Source organism: Gossypium arboreum, chromosome 8 (assembly GCF_025698485.1).
Source record: "Gossypium arboreum isolate Shixiya-1 chromosome 8, ASM2569848v2, whole genome shotgun sequence".
NCBI lineage: Eukaryota > Viridiplantae > Streptophyta > Magnoliopsida > Malvales > Malvaceae > Gossypium > Gossypium arboreum.
In genome coordinates this window covers 22,493,346-22,515,751 of record NC_069077.1, presented here as the reverse complement: position 1 = coordinate 22,515,751, position 22,406 = coordinate 22,493,346, and the positions used below count along the sequence as shown (strand labels likewise).

Genomic DNA, 22,406 nt, shown 5'->3' with positions numbered 1-22,406 from the left:
TGACTTTTTGCTGAAGAAAAATGATGAAATCTCTAGATTTTTTAATTTTGTCTTTGTTTTATTGGTTTAATTTGCAAAATTTCCAATTTTACCCTTATTTCACCTTACTTTCTTGCTAATTTTCTTGTCCAAACCGTCCAGCCCATATAACTTGGGTCTAATTTGCTTTTAAATCCCTCCTTATTAGGCACTTAAGCTATTTATCACTATTTAACAAATTTTGCACCTTTTACAATTTAATTTTTTTAATTAATTAACTATCAAAACATTAAAATTTTCTAACGAAACTTTAATACTAACTCAATAACACTCCATAAATATTTCGAGGTCTCGATACCTCGTTTTTGACCCGATTTCCTAATAATTTCCTTTCAAATCACAAAATTCACTAATTTAAAAATATTTTTAATGCCACACTTGACTCCTTTATTTTAATTTATTAAACTTTCAATTCACTTGTCAGATTTAGTGATCTCGAATCACTGTTTTCGACACCACTGAAAATTAGGCTGTTACAATGTTTTAGTCACTTACGTTAACTTGTTGTAATATTTTAGTTATTGAACCGTTAATTATCGTTAACGGTGTAATCGTAAGCTAATGTGTCAAGTTAAATCATCATTTCAAAAAAAAATTTAGGTTAAATTATACAATTGATCCCCATATTTTTTTTGAGCAATTTAATTTTTTCTTTTATGTTCTTTTAACTTCTTCTTTTTTTCTTTATTTTCCATTCTCTTTTGCTTCTCCGTCTCTTTGATTGATTTTCCTAATTTAAATTGTTTAAAAAAAGTATGAGGGCTAGTTTTAACAAATGAAAAACATAAAAAAATTACATTAAAAAAATAAAAAAGGGAGGAAAACAGAGGGAGATAGAGAAGAGAACAAAAAAAAAGTTAAAAAATATAAAAGAAAAAAATAAATAGCTCAAAACAAAAAAATATAGAGACCAATTGTATGATTTAACCTAAAATTTTTATTTAGAATAATAATTTAACGTGTTACATCAGCTTACCATTACACTGTCAATGAAAATCAACATTCAATGACTAAAATATTATAACACAGTTATATAAATGATTAAAATATAATATTTTAAATATAAATAATTAAAATATAACTTTAAAGCATTTTAGAGTTAACCCGTTAAGAATTTAGTGATGACTACGAAAACCAAACAAACGGAATTTTTACCTACCTAAATATTATTATTTTATGGAATTTTCTTATTTGTTCTCTACTGGGTTATATTTGGGCCGGGCGTTATAGCATTTAAAACATGCTTCCACCTAAGACTCGCTGAACCTGGATTGCAGCCACGTGGATCGGCGCCGTTGAAACTTTTTAGCTTTCCTTCCACGCTTTCCCTTTTTTTGAAATCGGCCGCCAAATCTAAAACCCGGAAACTCCTTCCAATTTCACAAAACAACAAATCTGATGAAAACAGCTTCATGAATTACGAACAGAGGCTTAAAGCCGCGGCCAAAATCGTCCTCGCGTACGATGAACGCGCCGGAGACGATACGGTGGATTGTGTAGAGTTTGGAGTCACCGCGACGCTAAAACCTCACCAAGTCGACGGAGTGTCTTGGCTTGTTAGGAGATATGTTCTTGGCGTCAACGTCGTTCTTGGTAGCTCCTTTTTTGTCTTTTTAGTTCTGAAATCATTACCATTGAAAAATTTAGCTTCTAACATGTAAGTTTTTTTTTCTATTTCTTGAATTCATATTGCAGGGGATGAGGTTTGTTCCTTTTTCAAAATTGAATTAAAATTTGTAAATATAGCGGTAATTCTCCCACTAAACTTTTGTATATAATAATTTCCGTAATTTGACAATGGTTGACAGATGGGATTGGGGAAGACTCTTCAAGCTATTTCCTTCTTGAGCTATTTGAAGGTCCATCAGAAGTCACCGGGGCCATTTTGTGAGTTGGAACTTTTGGTTTGATTTTAAGAATTTTGAGGTGGCTGGGCTTATATATATATATACACCTTGGTTTCTCATTGTTGTCAAAATTATATTGTAGTGGTGCTTTGTCCCTTAAGTGTAACAGACGGCTGGGTGTCAGAGATAGTTAAATTTACGCCTAAATTAGAAGTTCTTAGGTATGTCGGTGACAAAGAACACCGGCGAAGTCTACGCAAGACTATATATGAGCACGTGAAAGAGAAGTCATCATCAAATGTGAGTTTCTTGCTATGTGTTTGCATTATGTTTGAAATCTGTCCGCCAAAGTAGTTGTTTTGTTCTGGTACTGAGTGTATTGAAACATCAGTTGTCTCTTTACCAACTTGTTTGAGGAAACTTCCCGTATGTTGTAGGTTCCATCCTTACCCTTTGATGTGCTCTTAACAACATATGACATAGCATTGATCGATCAAGATTTTCTCTCTCAAATACCCTGGCATTATGCTGTAATAGATGAAGCTCAAAGGCTTAAAAATCCTTCCAGCGTATGGTTAAGATAGCAAGATATATCTTTTAATGTTCTTCTTCATATTTCTTTTATGATATTGTAGTTTATATATTAATTTCTAAGTAAGTTTGATATAATTGCTTAAATAAGACATTCTAATTTGTAGATCTTGACAGGTACTGTATAATGTCCTTAACGATAGGTTTATTATGCCAAGACGGTTGTTGATGACTGGTACTCCTATTCAGAACAATCTCACTGAACTCTGGGCTTTGATGCACTTTTGTATGCCCTCGGTGTTTGGAACCCTAAACCAGTTTCTTTCTTTATTCGAAGAAGCTGGAGATATTTCATCAGGTTGTCTTTGGTATTTACTATATTGGTTGTTTAACTTTAGGCCTCATCTGAATCTACGTTTTGTCCTTTCAGAGCATGGTGTATATCTTTGAATCAAGGGTTTGATATTCTTGCTTCCCTCAGTTCAAAACTCTGGCATTTTTTTTCATGGATTGAAATCTATTCTTATATCTGCTTATTTCTTGAAATTAAGCATTTATGACTTTTGAGGACCTTTTTATTACAAAATGCCTATTGCTGCCTTCTTACCTTATGTTGGCTTCTACATGGACATAATGACTTTATAAGGGGATTCATGGCACACATCTTACACCTTTTCTGGGGTTCCTTTTACCAGATAGTACATCATCTAAGTCCAAGGAGTTGTTTAAGAGTTTAAAGTATATATTGCAAGCTTTTATGCTTCGACGGACAAAAGCTAAACTTATTGAGTCTGGAAATCTAGTACTCCCGCCTCTTACTGAGATTACTGTGTAAGTTCTATGTTGACTTTTTAAAAACTTACAAGTTTCTTATGCTAATGTGTTTTTTTATTTTATTTCTATAGGATGGCTCCATTAGTTAGCCTGCAAAAGAAGGTGTATACTTCAATATTAAGAAAGGAGCTTCCAAAACTTCTTGCTTTATCTTCTGGCTCATGTAGCCATCATTCTTTACAAAATATTGTATGTTAGATTCCTAACTTCTCAGCTTTGATGTTCACTTATAAGCTTTTACATTTACTTTGTAATATGAATACCAAGGCTGTCGTTCCTTCATTTCTTAAGCATTATATAAATCGCTTCATGTCTCATGCTGGAAGTTCATATCGGAGTTGTCAATATACTATGCTTCCTTTCGAGTTATCAAAGTCTTATAAGGGACCAATATTATTCCACTGCTGAAAAATCTACTTACCAAGGTCTTGGAGAGTGGTAGCTAATGAGTTGATAGATCCAACAAACTATGTTACATGATGATTTGATGTTAATCATTGGGCTACAGATTATTAACTCTTCTAAGTAGTGTTTTTCTCATGTAAACCTGTTCTGCTCTTATTGTTAACTTTCTAAATAGTGCTATTTCTCAAGAATACCAGTTCTACTCCTATTGTTAACCATAGTACTGATCTTTTTCTCATGTAACACCAACTACTCCTATTGTTAACCCTAGTAACTGGTGCCTTTTCTCATGTAACAGTTGTATTGTATAAGTCTGCTTCTGGTCCTTGAGATGCTGCACAAATTATAGTTCTAAGTTCTTCTATCTGTTGGATGAAAATAACCCATTTTAGGGCATCAATTTCTCAAGGCATTCCTTATATGTTTCAATGCCCCTACTTTTAAATCTTTTTAAAAGCATTGATTAATTTGACACTTAGTCATCTTACTTATTATTCCTCATCAGAAGTTATTTTGCACCCTACATGCTTTCAGACAATTTTCTTTATTCTTCTGCTCTATTTTTAAAACGTTTAAAATTTTACCGGGCAGGTAATTCAACTAAGGAAAGCATGTAGCCACCCTTACCTGTTCCCTGGCATTGAGCCTGAGCCATATGAAGAGGGTGAACACCTTGTTCAGGTATTGCACTTTTGCATATAGCTTTGCTCAAATAAAGGTATTCAATTAAGAGTTCTTTTCAATTTTTTTGTTGTGTCAAGACTCAAGACTCAAGACTATAATACTTGTAGAAGAACAAAAACTGTGAACCAGAATATGTCAAAAACTTATCTTCTTTTGCCTTCACCACTCCTATCGCTTTGGGCGAAAGAGTAAACTTCTAGTTTTAGAATACACCCATCACTCTCTTAAAATTTCCTGATCAGGGCAGTGGGAAGCTTATGGTTTTAGATCAACTACTCTGGAAGCTATATGATTCTGGGCATCGTGTCCTTCTCTTTGCTCAGATGACACATACGCTTGACATTTTACAGGTTAGTCATCCATAACAGGAATGCTTCTGCTTTATTGCTAATGTTTGTGTAATAGTATATCTAAATTGCAATGTAGGATTTTTTTGAGTTACGAAAGTATTCCTATGAGCGGCTTGATGGATCCATTCGAGCTGAAGAGCGGTTTGCTGCAATTAGAAGTTTCAGCAAACAATCAGCTGAAGGGAGTGTGAATTCAGAATCTGACCAAAATGCTGCTTTTGTTTTCTTGATCTCTACTAGAGCTGGGGGTGTTGGCTTGAATCTGGTAGCTGCTGATACTGTAAATTATCTCAATTCCTTTCTTGGATGACTACTTTCTCAATTTTCGTTGTATGAAATTGTTACTAACATTTTGAGCGAGGATACTTCTTTCCCTTAATCTCCTCATCCAGTTTTTGCTTTGCAAAGTACTATCAACTATGGGTAGGTTTAACCATAGTAAGAGATTTGATTGTAGAAACTTGTGTTTCAATTAAGGAATTATGAATGATGAGAAATTGGATTTAAAATCCTCCTAAAGTTGTTCTAAAGCACACCCTAAATGTTTCCATTATATTCTCAGTACTATATTCACATGTTCTTGACCCAACTAATTTTGATAGCACAGGTTATATTCTACGAGCAAGACTGGAATCCTCAGGTAGACAAGCAGGCTCTGCAACGAGCACATAGAATAGGCCAAATGAATCATGTGTTGTCCATAAACCTTGTTACGGAACATAGTGTGGAACAGGTGAGATCTTATATACCAATTAAAATTGAAGGCCACTATACTTACTCCTGGCACTTGGCTGTATTGATGCAGGTAATTATGCGGAGAGCAGAAAGGAAGCTGCAGCTTAGTCATAATGTTGTAGGAGATCATGTCATGGACCAGGAGGGGAAAGAAATGGAAGGAGCTGAAATGGGTGATTTGCGATCCATCATATTTGGATTGCATATGTTCGATCCTACTCAGACCAATAATGAAGAAGCATATGAGTTAAAGACATCTGAGCTAAGTGCTATGGCCGAGAAAGTAATTGCAATGCGTTATGAACAAATGTTAGGCAAGAATGACGGCAAGTTTGAGATTAATGCAGGGTATTTGATGGATGGCCATGATGTTCATATGAGAGAGAGTTCTGTCAGCAATGATCCTGGTCTTGATGAGGTTTCATACCTTTCTTGGGTTGAAAAATTCAAGGTAGCTTCACAGTCGGGTGATAATCAAATCATGGCGTTGGAAAGTAGTAGGAACTTTCCTGAGGACAGGCATCTGAAAGTTGAGGCTGCAAAGAAGAAGGTGGAGGAAAAAAAGGTGGCTAAGTGGGAAGCTAATGGATACCATTCACTGTCTGTCCAAGATCCTTGTCCAATGGATGGTGATATGCTGTCAGATTCTGGCTCTGTTTTTTTTGTTTATGGCGATTGTACTGATCCATCAAAAGTTTGTCCCTCTGTGCCTGCTATAATATTCAGGTTAGTTTCTTGCAGACATCCACCTTAGCCTTCTCATTATTATGCTCATTACAGGAGTAATGATGGTGGGTAATTTCCTCCATGATCAAACAAATGGCCTCTGTTAAGTCACTGTTAAATTGTGAGCCTCCACTGCTGCATGGTTGCTAAAATGGCTAAGATAACGTTCTGGTTGAATTTCATTTGCAAACTTCCTTTTTGAAGCATTTCTGAATCTGCATCAACTTTCTTTTGAGCACTTTATGTAGCATTTGAAAATGAGTTTGTTCCTTAATATTTTGAGTGATTCCACACCTGTTTTTTTATGTATCATTTGTCACTTAAAGTTAGAATGTATGTTTTTCATATTATGTTCATGTTAATATTTTACCCTATGGACTTATTTGCACAGGTCCATCAGAAAGTTGAACGTATAGACATTTAAATGCCTAGGAAGTTCAAATCATTGATTTAATGTTAATTTGACAGTTGTATTGATAATTCTGGAAACTGGGGTCATGGTGGAATGTTTGATGCTCTGGCGAAGCTTTCTGCTAGTGTTCCTGTTGCATACGAACGAGCATCCGAGTTTCAGGACCTTCATCTCGGTGATCTTCATCTTATAAGAGTCAATGGTCAGCTAAGTAACTTGTAGAATTCTCCTTTTGGGTTTTAATCATGTCTCTAATTTCTCACTCTTGCTCCATTTTCTGCTATGCAGAGGATGTCAAGGAAAATAATACACCATTATGGGTTGCTTTGGCTGTTGTTCAATCTTATAATCCAAGACGTAAAGTTCCTCGTAGTGACATCACTATGCCTGATCTGGAACGTTGTTTATCAAAGGCATCATTCTCAGCAGCTGAAAATTCTGGTAAAGACTTTTAAGTTAATCCATCTTACATCATCACCACCATCATCATTAATTAATATTACATCTTCAAAACATTCAAGTAAGATGATGCTCTCTCTTTTGTTCTGTTGTCTCTTAAATACTTGATCATTGCATTATGTAAATTACTTCTATGATTCAATCTAGTTGGCTGATCTCTTGCCTTCATGCATGTAAGACTGCTTTCAGCCACCAAAATGTCAGAAAACAAATCAACAGCTTATGAAATGAAGCATCATTTTGATTTTCATTTACAGCTATGAAGAATCCAAGTCTCGTTTGCTTCAACCATTTGGAGCCATCTAATGTATTTTATTCCTTCTTTTAACAGCTTCAATCCACATGCCACGAATTGGATATCAAGATCGATCAGATCGTGCTCAGTGGTACACCGTGGAACGTCTTCTGAGAAAATATGCTTCCATTTATGGTGTAAAGATCTTTGTGTATGCATCCCCCTCCTATCAGCTATCTCTCTCTCTTTGCAAGAATATCTAATCAACTAATTTCATTTACCTTTTGTAGGTATTATTACCGTCGGTAACTTGCTGAAGGAGTATTGTGTGTTATGTTCATGACCTTCATAACTGTCTGCCAGCCATAAATTTAAGTTAGGAGCTCTCATATACTTATCTCCTTCCATGACATTTTAGAGAAGGTTGAATGTGTTGTACAATGAATTATTCTGCATGCTGTAAATATATGAATTTGATGGGATGATATGGGTATATTACAATTTCCTTTGGACCATTTATTTGGTGGGATGAATTTGTTGTTCTTTAAGTAAAGAATGCACTTGCAATACTAATATCAAAGGCTCATCAATTCGTGTTCGATCACAGTCAGTTCCATTAAAGACGACGAAGCGCCTGAAATTTTTCTCGCTAACATTGTTGATAAGTCCGCCATTAAAAACAGAAGATGAACACGCCACTCTGACATGGTGACTACTGTTCCTCTCTTGGTTCAATTACTTTGATCCAACTTGTATAAGGGCTTGTCCACTCTATCTTTTGGATCCAAATTCACTTCTGGTCTCAGAGGACAAGGTGAGTTTGGAATAATAAACTTTTAGATTCAATCTCAAAAGCTCAAAAAAGAAGCGAAATTATTAAAATATCTTTATTTATTTCATCCCAACCAATTAAAATTTAATGAGTTGTCATATAATATTTATTTTTCAAATAATCATTTTTTAAGTTTTTGCTTAGCATTTAACAATGAGCATGTAAATTAATAAAAGAATTAATTTTCTTTAATATGTTTATTTTGCTAATCATCGTTTTTATTTAATTAATTTTATCGTTTTTATTCAATTAATTTTCTAATACAGTTTATATATTTAAGTTAAATTTCACAAATAATTTATTTAATTGCTTAAAAGTATTTTAAATTAAATTATTTAAATATTATTTAAATTATTATTTTAAATTAAAATTACTATTTTTCAACCGCAGCAGGGAAGAAATAAAATTATTTGTTTGTAGTATTTTTATTATGTTCATGGAAATGGTGCTTAGTCCTCGTTCTTACCATGGTGTCGGCAAGCAACTTTTTCTTTACCAGTGTCCGCTTCGTTTTGTTATCCGGTAGATATCTCTTGACTCTCTTTTCTTTGCCTCCACTTTATTTTCTTTGGCTTCTTCTTTATCTCTTGTAATTTCAAACAATAAATTAGGTGCTTCTCCTGTGGTCGAATCGAGATACATGGCGAAGGCACCAATGAAGGAAATCAGGGTTTGGATGAAAAAGCAGAATCATCGACCAAAACCAAGGGGGCAAAATTTATGGCTCGTGTCATCAACTCCACGCCATGGTCAAGTGAGCTTGAATCCTCTATTTCTTCTCTGTCTCCCTCTCTGTCGAAAACCACCGTCTTGCAAACACTTCGCCTCATTAAAAATCCATCTAAAGCTCTTCAATTCTTTAACTGGGTTCAACAAATGGGTTTCCCTCACGATGCCCAATCCTTTTTCTTGATGATTGAAATCTTGGGTAAAGAAAGAAATCTCTATGCAGCTCGTAATTTAACGCTTTCAATTGAGAAAAGGTCTAATGGGTCTGTTAAGCTCGAGGACAAGTTCTTTAACAGCTTGATTAGGAGCTATGGTAAAGCGGGGTTATTTCAAGAGTCTATCAAGGTTTTCGAAACAATGAAAAGCATCGGCGTGTCTCCTTCTGTCATTTCATTCAATAATCTTTTGTCAATTTTGCTTAAAAGAGGACGCACGAATATGGCAAAGAGTGTGTTCGATGAAATGCTTAGCACATATGGGGTTACACCAGATGTGTATACTTTTAACATTTTGATTAAAGGGTTTGGCATGAATTCAATGGTTGATGAGGGGTTTAGGTTTTTCAAGGAAATGGAGCGGTTTAAATGTGATCCTGATGTTGTCACTTATAATACAATTGTTGATGGATTATGCAGGGTGGGAAAGGTTAGAATTGCCCACAATGTGGTGAAAGGTATGAGCAAGAAAAGTTTGGATTTGAATCCTAATGTCGTTACTTACACTACTCTGGTTAGAGGGTATTGTATGAAGCAAGATATTGATGAAGCTTTGGCTGTTTTCCAAGAGATGATTTGTAGAGGTTTGAAACCGAATAAGATCACTTATAATACTTTAATTAAAGGGCTCTCTGAGGTGCACAAGTATGATAAGATAAAAGAAATTTTGGAGGGAATGAGAAAAGATGGAAGATTTACTCCAGATACATGCACATTCAACACGCTGATTAATGCGCACTGCAATGCTGGGAACATGGATGAAGCTTTAAATGTGTTCAAAAGGATGTCAGAAATGAAGGTACAATCAGATTCAGCTACTTATAGTGTTATAATCAGGAGTTTATGTCAAATAGCGGACTTCGAAAAAGCAGAGGAGTTCTTTGATGAGCTAGCCAAAAAGGAGATATTATTAGGTCATGTAGGTTGTACACCTGTTGTTGCGGCATATAATCCCATGTTTGAGTATTTATGTGCTAATGGAAAAACTAAGAAAGCTGAGAGAGTGTTTAGACAGCTATTGAAGAGGGGGAGACAAGACCCTCCTGCTTACAAGACTTTAATCTTAGGGCACTGCAAGGAAGGTACGTTTGAAGCTGGATATGAGCTCTTGGTCTTGATGTTGAGAAGAGACTTTGAACCGGGTTTTGAGATCTATGACTCACTGATTACTGGTCTCTTGCTGAAGGGTGAATCTCTTCTTGCTTGCCTGACCCTGGAGAAGATGCTGAAGAGTTCACATCTCCCACAGACATCTTCTGTTCATTCCATACTTGCAGAACTTCTGAAAAAGAGTTGTGCCCAAGAAGCAGCCAGTTTGGTAACTCTAATGCTGGACCATAGAATTAGACTGAATATCAATCTCTCGACACAGACTGTAAAGTTGCTGCTTGCAAGACGGATGCAGGATAAAGCTTTTCAAGTTCTTGTATTACTATATGATGACGGCTATATGGTTAAGATGGAAGACTTGGTTCATTTCCTTTGCCAGAGTGGAATGCTTTTGGAGGCGTGCAAGATGATACAATTTAGTTTGGAAAAGCACCAAACTGCTGATATTGAAATTTGCTGCACGGTCATAGAAGGTCTTTGTAACAACAGGAGACTTTCAGAAGCATTTGGTTTGTACTATGAGCTCGTGGAGAGGGGTAAACATCTAGAGTTGAGATGCCTTGACAATTTGAAAATCACATTACAAGCTGGAGGACGGCTAAATGAAGCTGAGTTTGTATCGAAGAGGATGCCAAACCAGTGGCAGGCTAATGATGCTTCTTCAAAATTCAGCACCAGGATGCCAAAATTTCAGCAGCAATAATTCCTTCGGATGTCTTTATTTGATTCATTTTCCAAAAGTGTCAAACAGGTATAGACCAAACATCTTAACTGCAGGATTTTTGGGTCGTCTGAAGTATTGACAACGAAACCGGCGGAGTCTTCAGATAGGATTCATTTCTTAGTTCTTCAAAACTCTAATATAAGGACCAGTTTCAGTTATGTCTCATAAAGTGGGACATCATGCATTTACTAAGAAATTACTTTCTTGGATTTAGATTTGATTGGTTGATACCTTAATCCCTTGATTCAACAAGATGATGAACTGTATTATCCTGTGCCTGCTTAAGATGCCCTCCAAGTAATTTCAACCTGTGTTTCACTGGTACAGAGCTCTACTGCTTTGGTGTAGATATAATTTATCATTAACACTGTTTTCTTTCTCCCCATAACTTGCAGGTACATATTCAAAAATTTCATAGATAAACATCCCACAAATTTTAAGTACTTTTGTACGTTGTAGTTGGCCTCATTATTTTCAGCACAGAGTTCATCCATAATCAGTAATATAGGAGAATCAATTTGCAGGAAGTCCAGCACACGATTGAAGCCAACTACGAAACAATGGCGAATGGTTGAAGTCTTCCATAAATCCACATATTATTATGCAAAGAAGGATAGGATTCTCCCAAGTTGCCCAGTCTTCCGACTTCAAGGCCTAAAATTCATTTCATTTGAACATATTGTAAAGAGGAGAAACGATTAGAGAGATTTGGCTGAATTTCCGTTTTGTTACTTCTTTTATTCATAGGAAGAGGATGAAGAAAGGTTACCTTATATTAAGTTGTAGTTCCTATATTGTCTACTCATGCCAAAAGCCAAGTGATGTTTTAAATTACAATTAGTTAGTTTTATCCAAAGAAGTTAAAGACTGCTGTCTTTGGGAGCTTTCAGACTTCTAACAACCTTTGCCCAAAATATTATGAAGCCCCCTTTTCATGATAGGCTTTCTTGAAACCAAACTTTCTCCAAGAACAGGCCAACCTCTCCTTTATATTCCTTGCTCATGAAAAATTCCTACAATATTAACATTTTTCAAAAGCATAATCAGTTAATCTTCTTTCCGGGCCCTCCTAAAGATGTCAAAAATTGACAATAACAATGCTCCATGGCACCGTCTCAGGCGTGCTTCCACACCAGGGAAGGCAACGGTGCTCGCCATTGGCAAGGCCTTTCCACGGCAACTAATTCCTCAAGAATACTTGGTGGAGGGCTATATACGCGATACAAATTGCCAAGATGTCTCCATCAAAGAGAAACTGGAACGTTTATGTAAGCAAAAATTCACTCTGTTTCAAACCTCCTTAATGGGGGTCTTAGACAATGCTACATGCATAGATAAAAATGATATAATTAGGTTCAATCTGTGTGTTTCTATTTTTGTTCTCTTTGGTAGGTAAAACAACTACTGTGAAGACTAGGTACACAGTGATGTGCAAGGAGATTTTAGATCAATACCCAGAATTGGCAACTGAGGGTTCATCAACTATCAGACAAAGGCTTGAAATAGCAAACCCGGCAGTTGTTGAGATGGCATTTGAAGCAAGCTTAGCTTGCATAGAGGAATGGGGGAGGCCTGCAACTGATATCACCCATATCATCTATGTCTCTTCCAGTGAAATACGCTTACCTGGGGGTGATCTTTACCTTGCCAGCGAGCTTGGCTTAAGAAACGATGTTAGCCGGGTAATGCTCTATTTCCTTGGTTGTTATGGTGGTGCCACTGGCCTCCGAGTAGCTAAAGACATAGCTGAAAACAACCCAGGAAGTCGTATTCTGCTAACCACCTCTGAGACTACCATCCTTGGTTTTCGACCTCCAAACAAAGCACGCCCTTATGACCTTGTTGGTGCAGCACTTTTCGGTGATGGAGCAGCAGCAGTCATCATTGGAACTGATCCAATAACGGGAAAAGAATCTCCTTTCATGGAACTCAGCTATGCGGTACAACAATTTCTGCCAGGAACACAGAGTGTCATCGATGGGTGCCTTACTGAAGAAGGCATAAACTTCAAACTTGGCAGAGACCTTCCCCAGAAGATCGAAGACAACATTGAGGAATTCTGCAGGAAACTCATGTCAAAGGCTAGTTTGACAGATTTCAATGAAATGTTTTGGGCAGTTCATCCTGGAGGACCGGCGATACTTAACCGCTTGGAGAGCACTCTTAAACTGAACAAGGGGAAACTAGAATGTAGCAGGAAAGCTTTGAAGGACTTCGGAAATGTGAGCAGCAATACCATTTTCTATGTGATGGAATACATGAGGGAAGAGTTGAAGAGAGGAGGAGGAGAAGAATGGGGGCTTGCCTTAGCATTTGGTCCTGGAATTACTTTTGAAGGCATTCTTCTTCGCAGCCTGTAACTACATGACATTCATATTGGGAAGTTGTTACTTTGTTTTCTAATCTTTATAATGCCAACAGCAACTTGTTAACTCTCTCTCTCTCTCTCTCTCTCTCTCTCTCTATATATATATATATATATATATATATATTCATATATTGTGCTTGTTTTAGTTGACATGACATGGAAAATGACATTGAGTTCTTCTTTATCTTTGATAACCATATGTTCAATTCCTCTCAAGTTTCAATTAACTTTTCAAATTGGTATCTATGATCTATTTCTTCTTTATTTCATCCATAATAATTTATTGAATTTATTTTTAAACTGAATGTGTATTTTATTTTTATACCCCAATTATGATGATGAATATTTATTAGAACACATGTTACATAGCAAAAGCAATTATTTTATGTCATAGCAAGAATTGAAAAATAACCAAATGAGTACTTGTATTATAGTAATTTGTGATGCATTGACAATGAATTATTTTTATTTCTCAATGTCTAAAATGATATGAACTAAGAGATCAAAACGTCAACGGCGAAAGCATCTATTACTGAAAACTAATAATAGTAGTTTATAATTAAAGTTGGTCGAATCAAAGTTGCCAGTACCATATTGTTAAATGTCTGTTAGTATTTCAGATTTATCAATTTTTTCTGGAAAAATGAAAATACACCAATAATGACTAAACTTTAATTAAAATAATATTCTAGTTACTAAATTTTTAAAAGTGATAAACCAATCATTAACGTTTACGAAAAGTGACAAATCAGTCACCCGAGCCCATTTTCTTTTACAGATGTAATGGACAGTTGACGTGACCTGTTAGGGTGCCACGTTGGATATGACATGATGTCCATATCAGATCCTTTTATCAGTTTATAAGGATTACCAGCTAAATAGAAGAACCCTAGCCGGAAGAAGACGAAGAAGAAGAAATGGAGATGCCCACTGTGATCCCAGGGCGCTACTATGAAAATCCAGCCAATTTAAGGACTTCTTGATCCAATGACAACCCAAATAGAAGGTTTTTTCGGTGCAAGAAGTATGAGAGTGGATTTCAAAATGCAAGCCGTTTTTTCGCTTGGTTTGATCCACCATTAATGCTCGTTCATGAATTGTCTTGTTGGGTTTTTGAAAAAAGTCAAGACAATGGAGGATGCAAGTTGCGAGAGAAAAATATGGATGATGTTGTTGTTAGTTGTAATTGTGTTTTGCTACCCATTATAATCGATGGAACACCTTCAACTAGTTCTCTTCTATTAACCATTCTGGCAATGTTGAAATTTTGCACAATAATTTCCCAATTTTGAATATTTTCAATCCCTTCTTCAAAGATTCTCTAAGAATTTCAATCGTTTTCCATTTCTCTCCTGAACGAAAATTTTTCTTTAATCAAATTGTTTTTGTCTCTTCAGTTTCTTCTCATGTTTTAATTGGTTTTTTGGCACATTAAGTTAATTTTGTTTTGGATCACATAGTGGAAATTAATTATCCATTAAATGGACATCCGGTCATGTCAAGCGTGACACTCTAATGGATTACTCAGCTATCCCGTTAGGTCTATAATGAAAAATGGGCTTCGATGAACATTAATAACTGATATGCCACTTTTAAAATTTTAGTGACTGAAGAATTATTTTAATCAAAATTTAGTGAGTGCTAGTGTACTTTTCCGTTTAGAAAATTAAATATTTTTCATATATTATTAGATATGAATTATTATTTTCTACATTGTTAAGCTAACAGTAAAATACTGTCATGTCTTCTTGTATAATATTAAAAAATTAAAATTAGTCAAAGATAACACTTGTCATTCATATAACACTATTTGTGGAATTAAAAAACTCCATTAACAATATATTAAATATTTTTCTTTATATTTATATAAATAATTTTTATCGTGATTAAAATATGAAATAATATTTGATAGTGGAGTTTTAGACTCCATAAACAAAATTAAAAGTTGACAAATGTCTTATAAAGACATAGTAAAATATTAAAAACACATGATATTTTTTCAAAAATAAGACACATCGCAATTTTGTAAGGTTGCTTGTAGAATAAAAAGATACGTTACCAATGTATCAAATACTAACCCTTAAAATATATTAAATAATATTAGTTTTTATAAATTTTAGTAATAATATGAAAAAATTAACATAATATTTTAGAAATAAAAATTTAAAATTAATAAAAGGTATTATTTATTGGGTCTAATGTAAAATAGATATTTGAATGTAATAGATATAAGATAAAAGTCCATATATGCCGACAACATCTTTAAGAAATGACGGCAAAAAATCATTGCTTTTTTCAAATTATATGTTCTTTTGGTTTTGGAGTTTTGTGCTGAAATTAAACAAAGGGTAAATTATATCAATAGTTATTTAATTTTTGGATAGCTGATAAAGCAGTCACTCAGGTTTCAATTCAGTCACTCAACTTTCGAAAAATAATAAAATAGTCACTATTAACCATTTTCTGTTACAAATGTAACGAAGCTACCATTTTTAGTTACAGTTCCGTTACAAACTTAACCAAACTACCATTTTCCATCCCTCTCCTTCTTCCCTACCATCCCTCCTCTTACTCTGATTCCCACCGTCCCTTTCCCTCTCCTCTTTCAATCTTTCTGCTTGTTGTTACCAATTTTAAACTAATCTAACAACAAATTCTTCACCATCGTTTTTGTTTGGAACCCTGCACCAACAAGTCAGTTCAAGTTTCGCTTTTGGTGCGTTTTTATATTATTTTGATTCTCCATCAATTTTATTTATTTTTATAATTTATTTTCAATTTAATCAAATCTATTAAATTCTTGTTTTCTTTTACTTCAAAAGTTAGGGCTTTCCTACCCCTTTTCCACAATTCAATTTGTTTCACTCTTTCATATTCTATTTTAGAGTTTACATAGCTTTTAATTTGAACCAAAATAAAACCAATCTTTTCCTTTTCTTTTCTTTTTTTTTTCATTTTGGAATTGTGGATTCTTAAGCTTCTTGCTTCTTGCTAAGGTTGGTTATTTTGTGTGCAAATGAGGACAATGCCTACAGTAATTGTTTATATTATCAATTAGGGTTTTGAATTTTTATTTTTGATTTTTTAAAATGATTATCGTTTTGATTGTATCTATTGTTTCTTTATGATCACCTCAAATTTATTAGACTATAGCTTTTTGGGGAAGTTGTTTCAATTGATTTTGGCCTTTTATTTTGATCATTGCCATTGTTGAATGTTCAATATGTTTTGGTCATTTGGTTGACAAAAGCTTCGTTTTCACAAAAATTATGCTTTTTAATTGCATCTTATATTGCTCAGGTGTGTTTTCAAACATATTTGATTGGTTTTGTTTTCCAATTTTCTTGATCCCCACCTATATGAATTCTATTTAATCAATAACATTCATTATCGATGATAGATTTTTGGTCATAATAAAAAGCAATGCGATTTAGACTCAAGCATTTTCTTCCATGTTTATTGGTTACCATTTCTTTCCTTGAATGCATTACAATAGATGGCCAAAATGTAATTTCACAAAAGATTAGAGCTCCCCATAAAAATGTTGGGGATACTATTATAGATGGCACTGTAAAGAGAAAGTCATAACTTCTAAGGATAATGACAAGGCAATGAATGACTGGAAGGATAGTTATGGCAAAGTGTTTGTGTCCATAATCATGCTTTTTACGTTAGCAATGGTTACAACAACTAGTTTAGGTGCAGTTTCATTTTTCTTTGTAGAGAGGGAAAGGGACGGAGGGAGAGGGTTAGCAAAGGGATGATGGGGGAGAGGGAAAAAATTAGAGTAAGGGGAGGGATGGTGGGGAAAAGGGAGAGAGATTGAAGGGGGATGGAAAATGGTAGTTTGGTTAAGTATGTAATGGAATTGTAACAGAAAATGGTAGCTTCGTTACGTCTGTAATGAAAAATGGTTAGTGATGACTATTTTATTATTTTTTGAAAGTTGAGTGACTGAATTGAAACCTGAGTGACAATTTTGTCAACTACCCCAAAGTTGAGTGACTATTGGTGCAATTTACCCTTAAATAAAAACAACAAATTTAAGAAAAAATTCTCACATTTTTCTGTTAAAATATTCGAAGTCACATTCTCTCTTTGCTCTTATTTGTATTAAAAGAATGCAAAAATTAAAAATTGAAGAGGAGGAAAAGTAAGAATAGAAGTGGATATCAACAAAGAAAGCTTGAAAGTGAGTAAAAATGGTGAAAGTTATTTTATATATTTTTAATATTTTTTACATTTTAATTAAATTTTAATTTTTTTATAATTTTTAAATAATTTTTAAATGATTTTGAAGAAAAAAAAAGGTGATTCCACCATGACGCGTCACATGGCAGTTTCTAGTTGGCTGGAGGAGATAACTAGTTTTTTTTTTAACGTGTAACAAAGAAAACTAAATTTGAATCTTAAAGTACTATGCAAAGTTCTTTAAATATCAAACTGAAAAAATCAGTATATTTTAAAAGACAATTTGTGAGTTAAGCCTAAAAGATAATAAGAACCCTAGTCCAATAGTCAAATTAGTGCTCCATATCATGTATTCCCACAACTACCAAATCATGGAGCCACCCTTGAAATGGATGCTTCCGCTTGACCATGATTCTAATAGCGTACACCAATATATGATACCACTAGTATGCCCATCTATACACTACTTTATGATACTATGAACATGTTTGTTTCCTCCCCATAGTTTACTATTTAACAGGTTATTGGTATTAACATCGATGAGAATTTAAATGACAAAATGATGTTCAATTTGGCATTACTTTTAGAGTTCCTTCTAATGATGACATGACCATCTGAAGACTTTATTTGCCAAGCTATACCACTCAAATTATCATCTAAAGCCCTAATAAATATTAGTTGCTACTCGTTCCAATTGATTTTCTTGAACTCTATTCTCCTCAACAGCTGAAAACTTCAGTAACACTATGCATCCAGTTTCAAGACGTTGGAGAATAGTAATCATAGCTAGAAAAAAATAGATTCTTATGGTCTCACATCAATTACCCACGTGCGAGATATTGGATCCAAGATAAAAAAGGTTCGAAATATAGCGTCAAACTATATCAAGTTGAATATGATAGGATACTTTCAACGCAAAATCAAATTGCAACCGCAACTTTCATTTCAGCCTCTACTGTACACTCTTGGAGAATATGAATAGAATTTCCACGTCATCCTCTTCAAAGAGTTGCCTTGAAAATCTCTAGTATGCTATTTGAGAATTTCAAGTAAGTCAAAGATGGGATAATGTACTTATCTTTTTATTCAAAACTATTTTGAATAATCAAAAATCAATTAGGATATTAAGGAATAAAAGTCAAAAGTGATATCTTATTCGAATCAATAGTTGTTTGATTTCTAAACTAATCTCTTTAACCAAAATTTATTAAATACTATATTTAATAAATTTAGTAAAACAATTTTTATCCGTGAAACATGTTTGAAGTTTTATATATTTCAAAGAATTACACAAATCCCTGATTGCTGAAGAAAGATCTTGAGATCCTTGTTTATAAGCCATTATACTTCATTAGACTAATATGATTCAAGTTAAGTGCATCAGGGCCAAAAGGTTATTATAATGTACATTTAAGTCCTTTCGTTTTTTGGAATTATTTTTTACTGGATTTTGAGATTCCAATAAAAGTAAACTTCTTAAACTTAACTTGTAACACCTATATTTGGTCACATTAAAAATAATTTAACCAACTGAAGTTATTTTTAGTTAAGTCCAAATTCATTGAACCATTTTCAAACTATTTTTAGTTAATCCAATCAACTTACATTTGCTATATTTAACCAGTGAAATTCTTATAAATACCCTAGATGACAGCCTTCACAATTATTTAACTAGTTTATTATTTACATTATCTTTTCAAACACTCTCTGTTTTCTCAAATGTTTCCTTTTACAATTTTAGTTGAATATTTAATTGGTTTATTTTTTCTTATTTCCTGTTTTCCTACTAGTTAACAAAAGTGCTTGTTGAAGCTTGGGGATACGCAAATCCACGAAATATACTTAAGGATAGTGATATTCATGCCTCAAGCAGCAATTTTATTTTTCTAAACCTTTGATTTCTAACAAATCTTAGGGATATTTGGATGTTGTCTATGTAACAACCCGATTTTTAAATAGTGTAAAAAAATACAGTTTTCGAGTCTAATTCTGTAAATCAAGTTGGTGAAATTATTAATAGAGAGGTTTACGAAGTCAATATGAAAACATATCAATGAACAACTGAGTAATTAAATCAAGAAAATTATTAATTAAAGTATATGAATTAAACTATAAAATTTTAATCGCTATTTAATTTTAATTTTAATTTAGAAAATATTTGAGGACTTAATTGGTAATTAATCAAGGGACCTAAATGTTTAAGGACTTAGTTTCATTAAGTAAGGTTAATCATTAAAATTAAACATATTTAAAGGTTAAATTTTAAGTTAATGAAGCTTTAATTATAACCTAAGCTAGGTATATATATTAAGAGTGAGTGGAAAAAGATGAAATCATCATCGTCTCCTTAGGCAACCAGCCAAAGCTAAGAAAAGTAGAAAAATTTCCTTTTTATTCCTTTTACAATTTGGTCTCAAAACCTTTAAAGTAAACATGTTTTTCCTTTAAAATTTTTATGTTTTCATTATGATCTAAGCTTGATTATGCTTACCCATGCCTTAGATTTGCTAATTGTTAAATGTTTATCAATTTGCCATTAGTGAGTATTTGATGAAATTGAGTTTGATTTTGATAAAAATTAAGGTATGAGCTTTGAGCATGTTAGGACTAAGTTGAAAACTAGAGAAAAGTGTTGGAATTGATTACAAATTTAACTAATTTCAATAGTTAGTTTTTGTGACATTAGGGACTAAATTGAATAAATTGAAAGTTCTTAAGAAACTATACTATAAATTAAAGGTGCAAGGTCCCTAATGAGAGGATATGAATTGGATTTTGATCCTATTTTAAATATTGAGAAATATGAGTATTTCAGATATAGGGACTAAAATGAATAAAATGCAAAATATGTTTGATATGTTTTTAATGTGATTGAGTGGAAACTAATACCATTTTTATAATTGAATTATCAAAGCTAAAAATGACATCGAGTCATCTCGAGAGAAATGAAAGTGGAGAGTAGTATACAAGTAACGATTACGGTTTGTACATTCATGATTTGAATTCAATATATATACATATATATCTTGTTATAAACTAGCTTGCTTGAGGTAAGTATCCTACTTGTTTCATGATTTGGTTTGTATATGATTATATGAGATGTTATGAATTGAATTGAGACGAGCATGGTATAAATGAGTATTATATGAAACTATTATACGTGATCATGAATATAAATATGTATGAAAACATTGGTTACCCTATTAACTATCTTGAGTATAGTCAGGTATAGTTGGCATGACATAGGATTTGTGTATGGGATTATACATCGATTTATACTGATGAGGCATAGAGCACATACTATACTTTGAACATTTTGATTAGGTGTGAAGCACACATTACTTTGGCTTATACCGATATGGTGTAAAGTGCAAATTATACTTCGGATGTTCCGATGAGAGATTAAGTGTTAAATATATTGGTGTGATGGTTAGATGATTTTTGTATCTATCTTGAGTCTGTGTCCAATTAATAGGGATTATGAAATATATACCATGCTATGTGACTTTTGATATGAAATGCTAATATTGAATGATGAATTTTGCATGTTAATGTTAAAGTAACAAAAGATGACATGTGAAAGATTATACGAACCGATTAAAATGAGTTCTAAGGGCTAATATTGATATAAAACGAATTAGTGGATTCAATATGTAAATGATAAAATGAAATGGACTTTGTGACATGTTATAATACATATGAAAAGTGATATGATGTTAAATGAGATTATATGTTCATATATGACATGCCTAATAAAATGTGGTATAAGATTATGCACATGAGACATGAAAATTCAATTTGATTTAGCTTATAGTTGAATCACATATTAATTGTATTGATTTCTTGGTTCTATTGATTATTGGTTTAAATCATGAAAGTACCATTGAGCTCTATCACTCAGTTTGTAGTTTGTTTATATCTGTACGTCGGTTTCGTAAATTCAAAATCTTGAAGTGATCGACTACATCCAGACTCAATCCTTGACTTAGCAAGTTTGTATAGATTTGATATGTTAATAGAAAGTGGCATATTCTTATTGTTGAGTTGGTTTTTAGTTTTGAGTTGTCGTTTTGGTACTTTTGTTCAGAAATGTTATACTTGGACATGATCATTTAAGTTGGTAGCAATCATGAATGTTAATCTAATGGTATGGTGATATGTTTCCTTATCCAAAAATATGTAATACTATGGTTAAAATTTAGAACATTACTTGTATGCAAAGTTAGTAATTGTGATGTTAGAATGAATAGATATAAACTTGAGACTTTGCACTTATAGGTGATTGAAATGTTAAGAATGATTAATTGGTATTTGAATTAATGACCACAATGCTAAGTAAGAGTTTTTGGGTCATTTTGACAACAATGCTAAGTAATGAGTTGAGTTAAATGAAGTACAAATTTGGGGAAATTGCTCCCAAGGTTGCGACACTCTCTTATTGGTGTTGCGACATTGAGCTTCTGTCCTTGTAGTCACGACTCTCCCTTGCTAAATTCGCAATATTGAATTCCTCCTACCTTAAGGTCACGACGTTCCCCCATTGAATTCACGATGATGAGATCTTACTTTTAAGGTAATGAAATTAAGCTTCTACACTCAGGGTTGTGACGTTACTCCTTGGTGTCATGACAATACACCCTTATTTTGATTATTTTACGTTTTAGTCCCTTTTTCACCATCAAATTAGTATGAAAGCTTTCATAAGCTCGCTAACTGAAATGTGAATATATAATGTGTTTTATTAAGTATAGAAACTAAATTGCTTGTATGACTCGTCTATTAAATATTGAAATAAAATTGTAGTTGCTTTAGCAACAAATGTGGCATCTCATATCTTAGATTCAACGATCAAGTCAGATATGGGGTGTTACAGTCTGCGTAGTTGATACTCATGTTCATTGTTTTCGTTATTGTCGTGATGTTGTGTGTGTCATGTTTCCATGAAGGTACCACGTGTTTGTTTTTACTATCATCTTGCTA

The 22,406-nt window shown here is 33.5% G+C and overlaps 2 protein-coding genes across 4 annotated transcripts; both read left to right on the top strand.

The window, feature by feature from the left end:
* The first annotated feature begins 1,217 nt into the window (after window positions 1–1,217).
* Window positions 1,218–7,837, top strand: LOC108456710 (probable helicase CHR10). Of its 3 annotated transcripts, none has more exons than XM_017755320.2 (17): window positions 1,218–1,632; window positions 1,735–1,742; window positions 1,848–1,926; window positions 2,029–2,186; window positions 2,324–2,455; window positions 2,595–2,775; window positions 3,113–3,248; window positions 3,323–3,440; window positions 4,248–4,337; window positions 4,583–4,690; window positions 4,767–4,955; window positions 5,298–5,423; window positions 5,496–6,151; window positions 6,620–6,765; window positions 6,852–7,004; window positions 7,354–7,468; window positions 7,548–7,837. In XM_017755320.2, the coding sequence occupies exons 1-17, from the start codon at window positions 1,452–1,454 to the stop codon at window positions 7,564–7,566; spliced, it is 2,595 nt and encodes an 864-aa protein (XP_017610809.1). In that variant the 5' UTR covers window positions 1,218–1,451; the 3' UTR covers window positions 7,567–7,837. The 3 variants fall into 3 exon arrangements, with proteins under 3 accessions (XP_017610809.1, XP_017610806.1, XP_017610811.1); XM_017755317.2 differs by having other exon boundaries at window positions 4,767–4,970; XM_017755322.2 differs by lacking the exon at window positions 1,735–1,742 and having other exon boundaries at window positions 4,767–4,970.
* Window positions 7,838–8,477: 640 nt separating this feature from the next.
* LOC108455650 (pentatricopeptide repeat-containing protein At1g02060, chloroplastic-like) lies at window positions 8,478–13,458 on the top strand. The gene is made up of 4 exons (XM_053032024.1): window positions 8,478–8,611; window positions 8,701–10,843; window positions 11,943–12,135; window positions 12,260–13,458. The coding sequence occupies exons 1-4, from the start codon at window positions 8,520–8,522 to the stop codon at window positions 13,225–13,227; spliced, it is 3,396 nt and encodes a 1,131-aa protein (XP_052887984.1). The 5' UTR covers window positions 8,478–8,519; the 3' UTR covers window positions 13,228–13,458.
* The last annotated feature ends 8,948 nt before the right edge of the window (window positions 13,459–22,406 follow it).

Coding starts and splice junctions, on each gene's coding strand:
- LOC108456710 (XM_017755317.2), top strand. CDS start 1,452: ATGAATTACGAACAGAGGCTTAAAGCCGCGGCCAAAATCGTCCTCGCG. Junction 2,456..2,594: donor GGCTTAAAAATCCTTCCAGC/GTATGGTTAAGA, acceptor AGATCTTGACAG/GTACTGTATAATGTCCTTAA. Junction 7,005..7,353: donor CTCAGCAGCTGAAAATTCTG/GTAAAGACTTTT, acceptor TTCTTTTAACAG/CTTCAATCCACATGCCACGA.
- LOC108455650 (XM_053032024.1), top strand. CDS start 8,520: ATGTTCATGGAAATGGTGCTTAGTCCTCGTTCTTACCATGGTGTCGGC. Junction 10,844..11,942: donor TGCCAAAATTTCAGCAGCAA/TAATTCCTTCGG, acceptor GCCCTCCTAAAG/ATGTCAAAAATTGACAATAA. Junction 12,136..12,259: donor AGAGAAACTGGAACGTTTAT/GTAAGCAAAAAT, acceptor TCTCTTTGGTAG/GTAAAACAACTACTGTGAAG.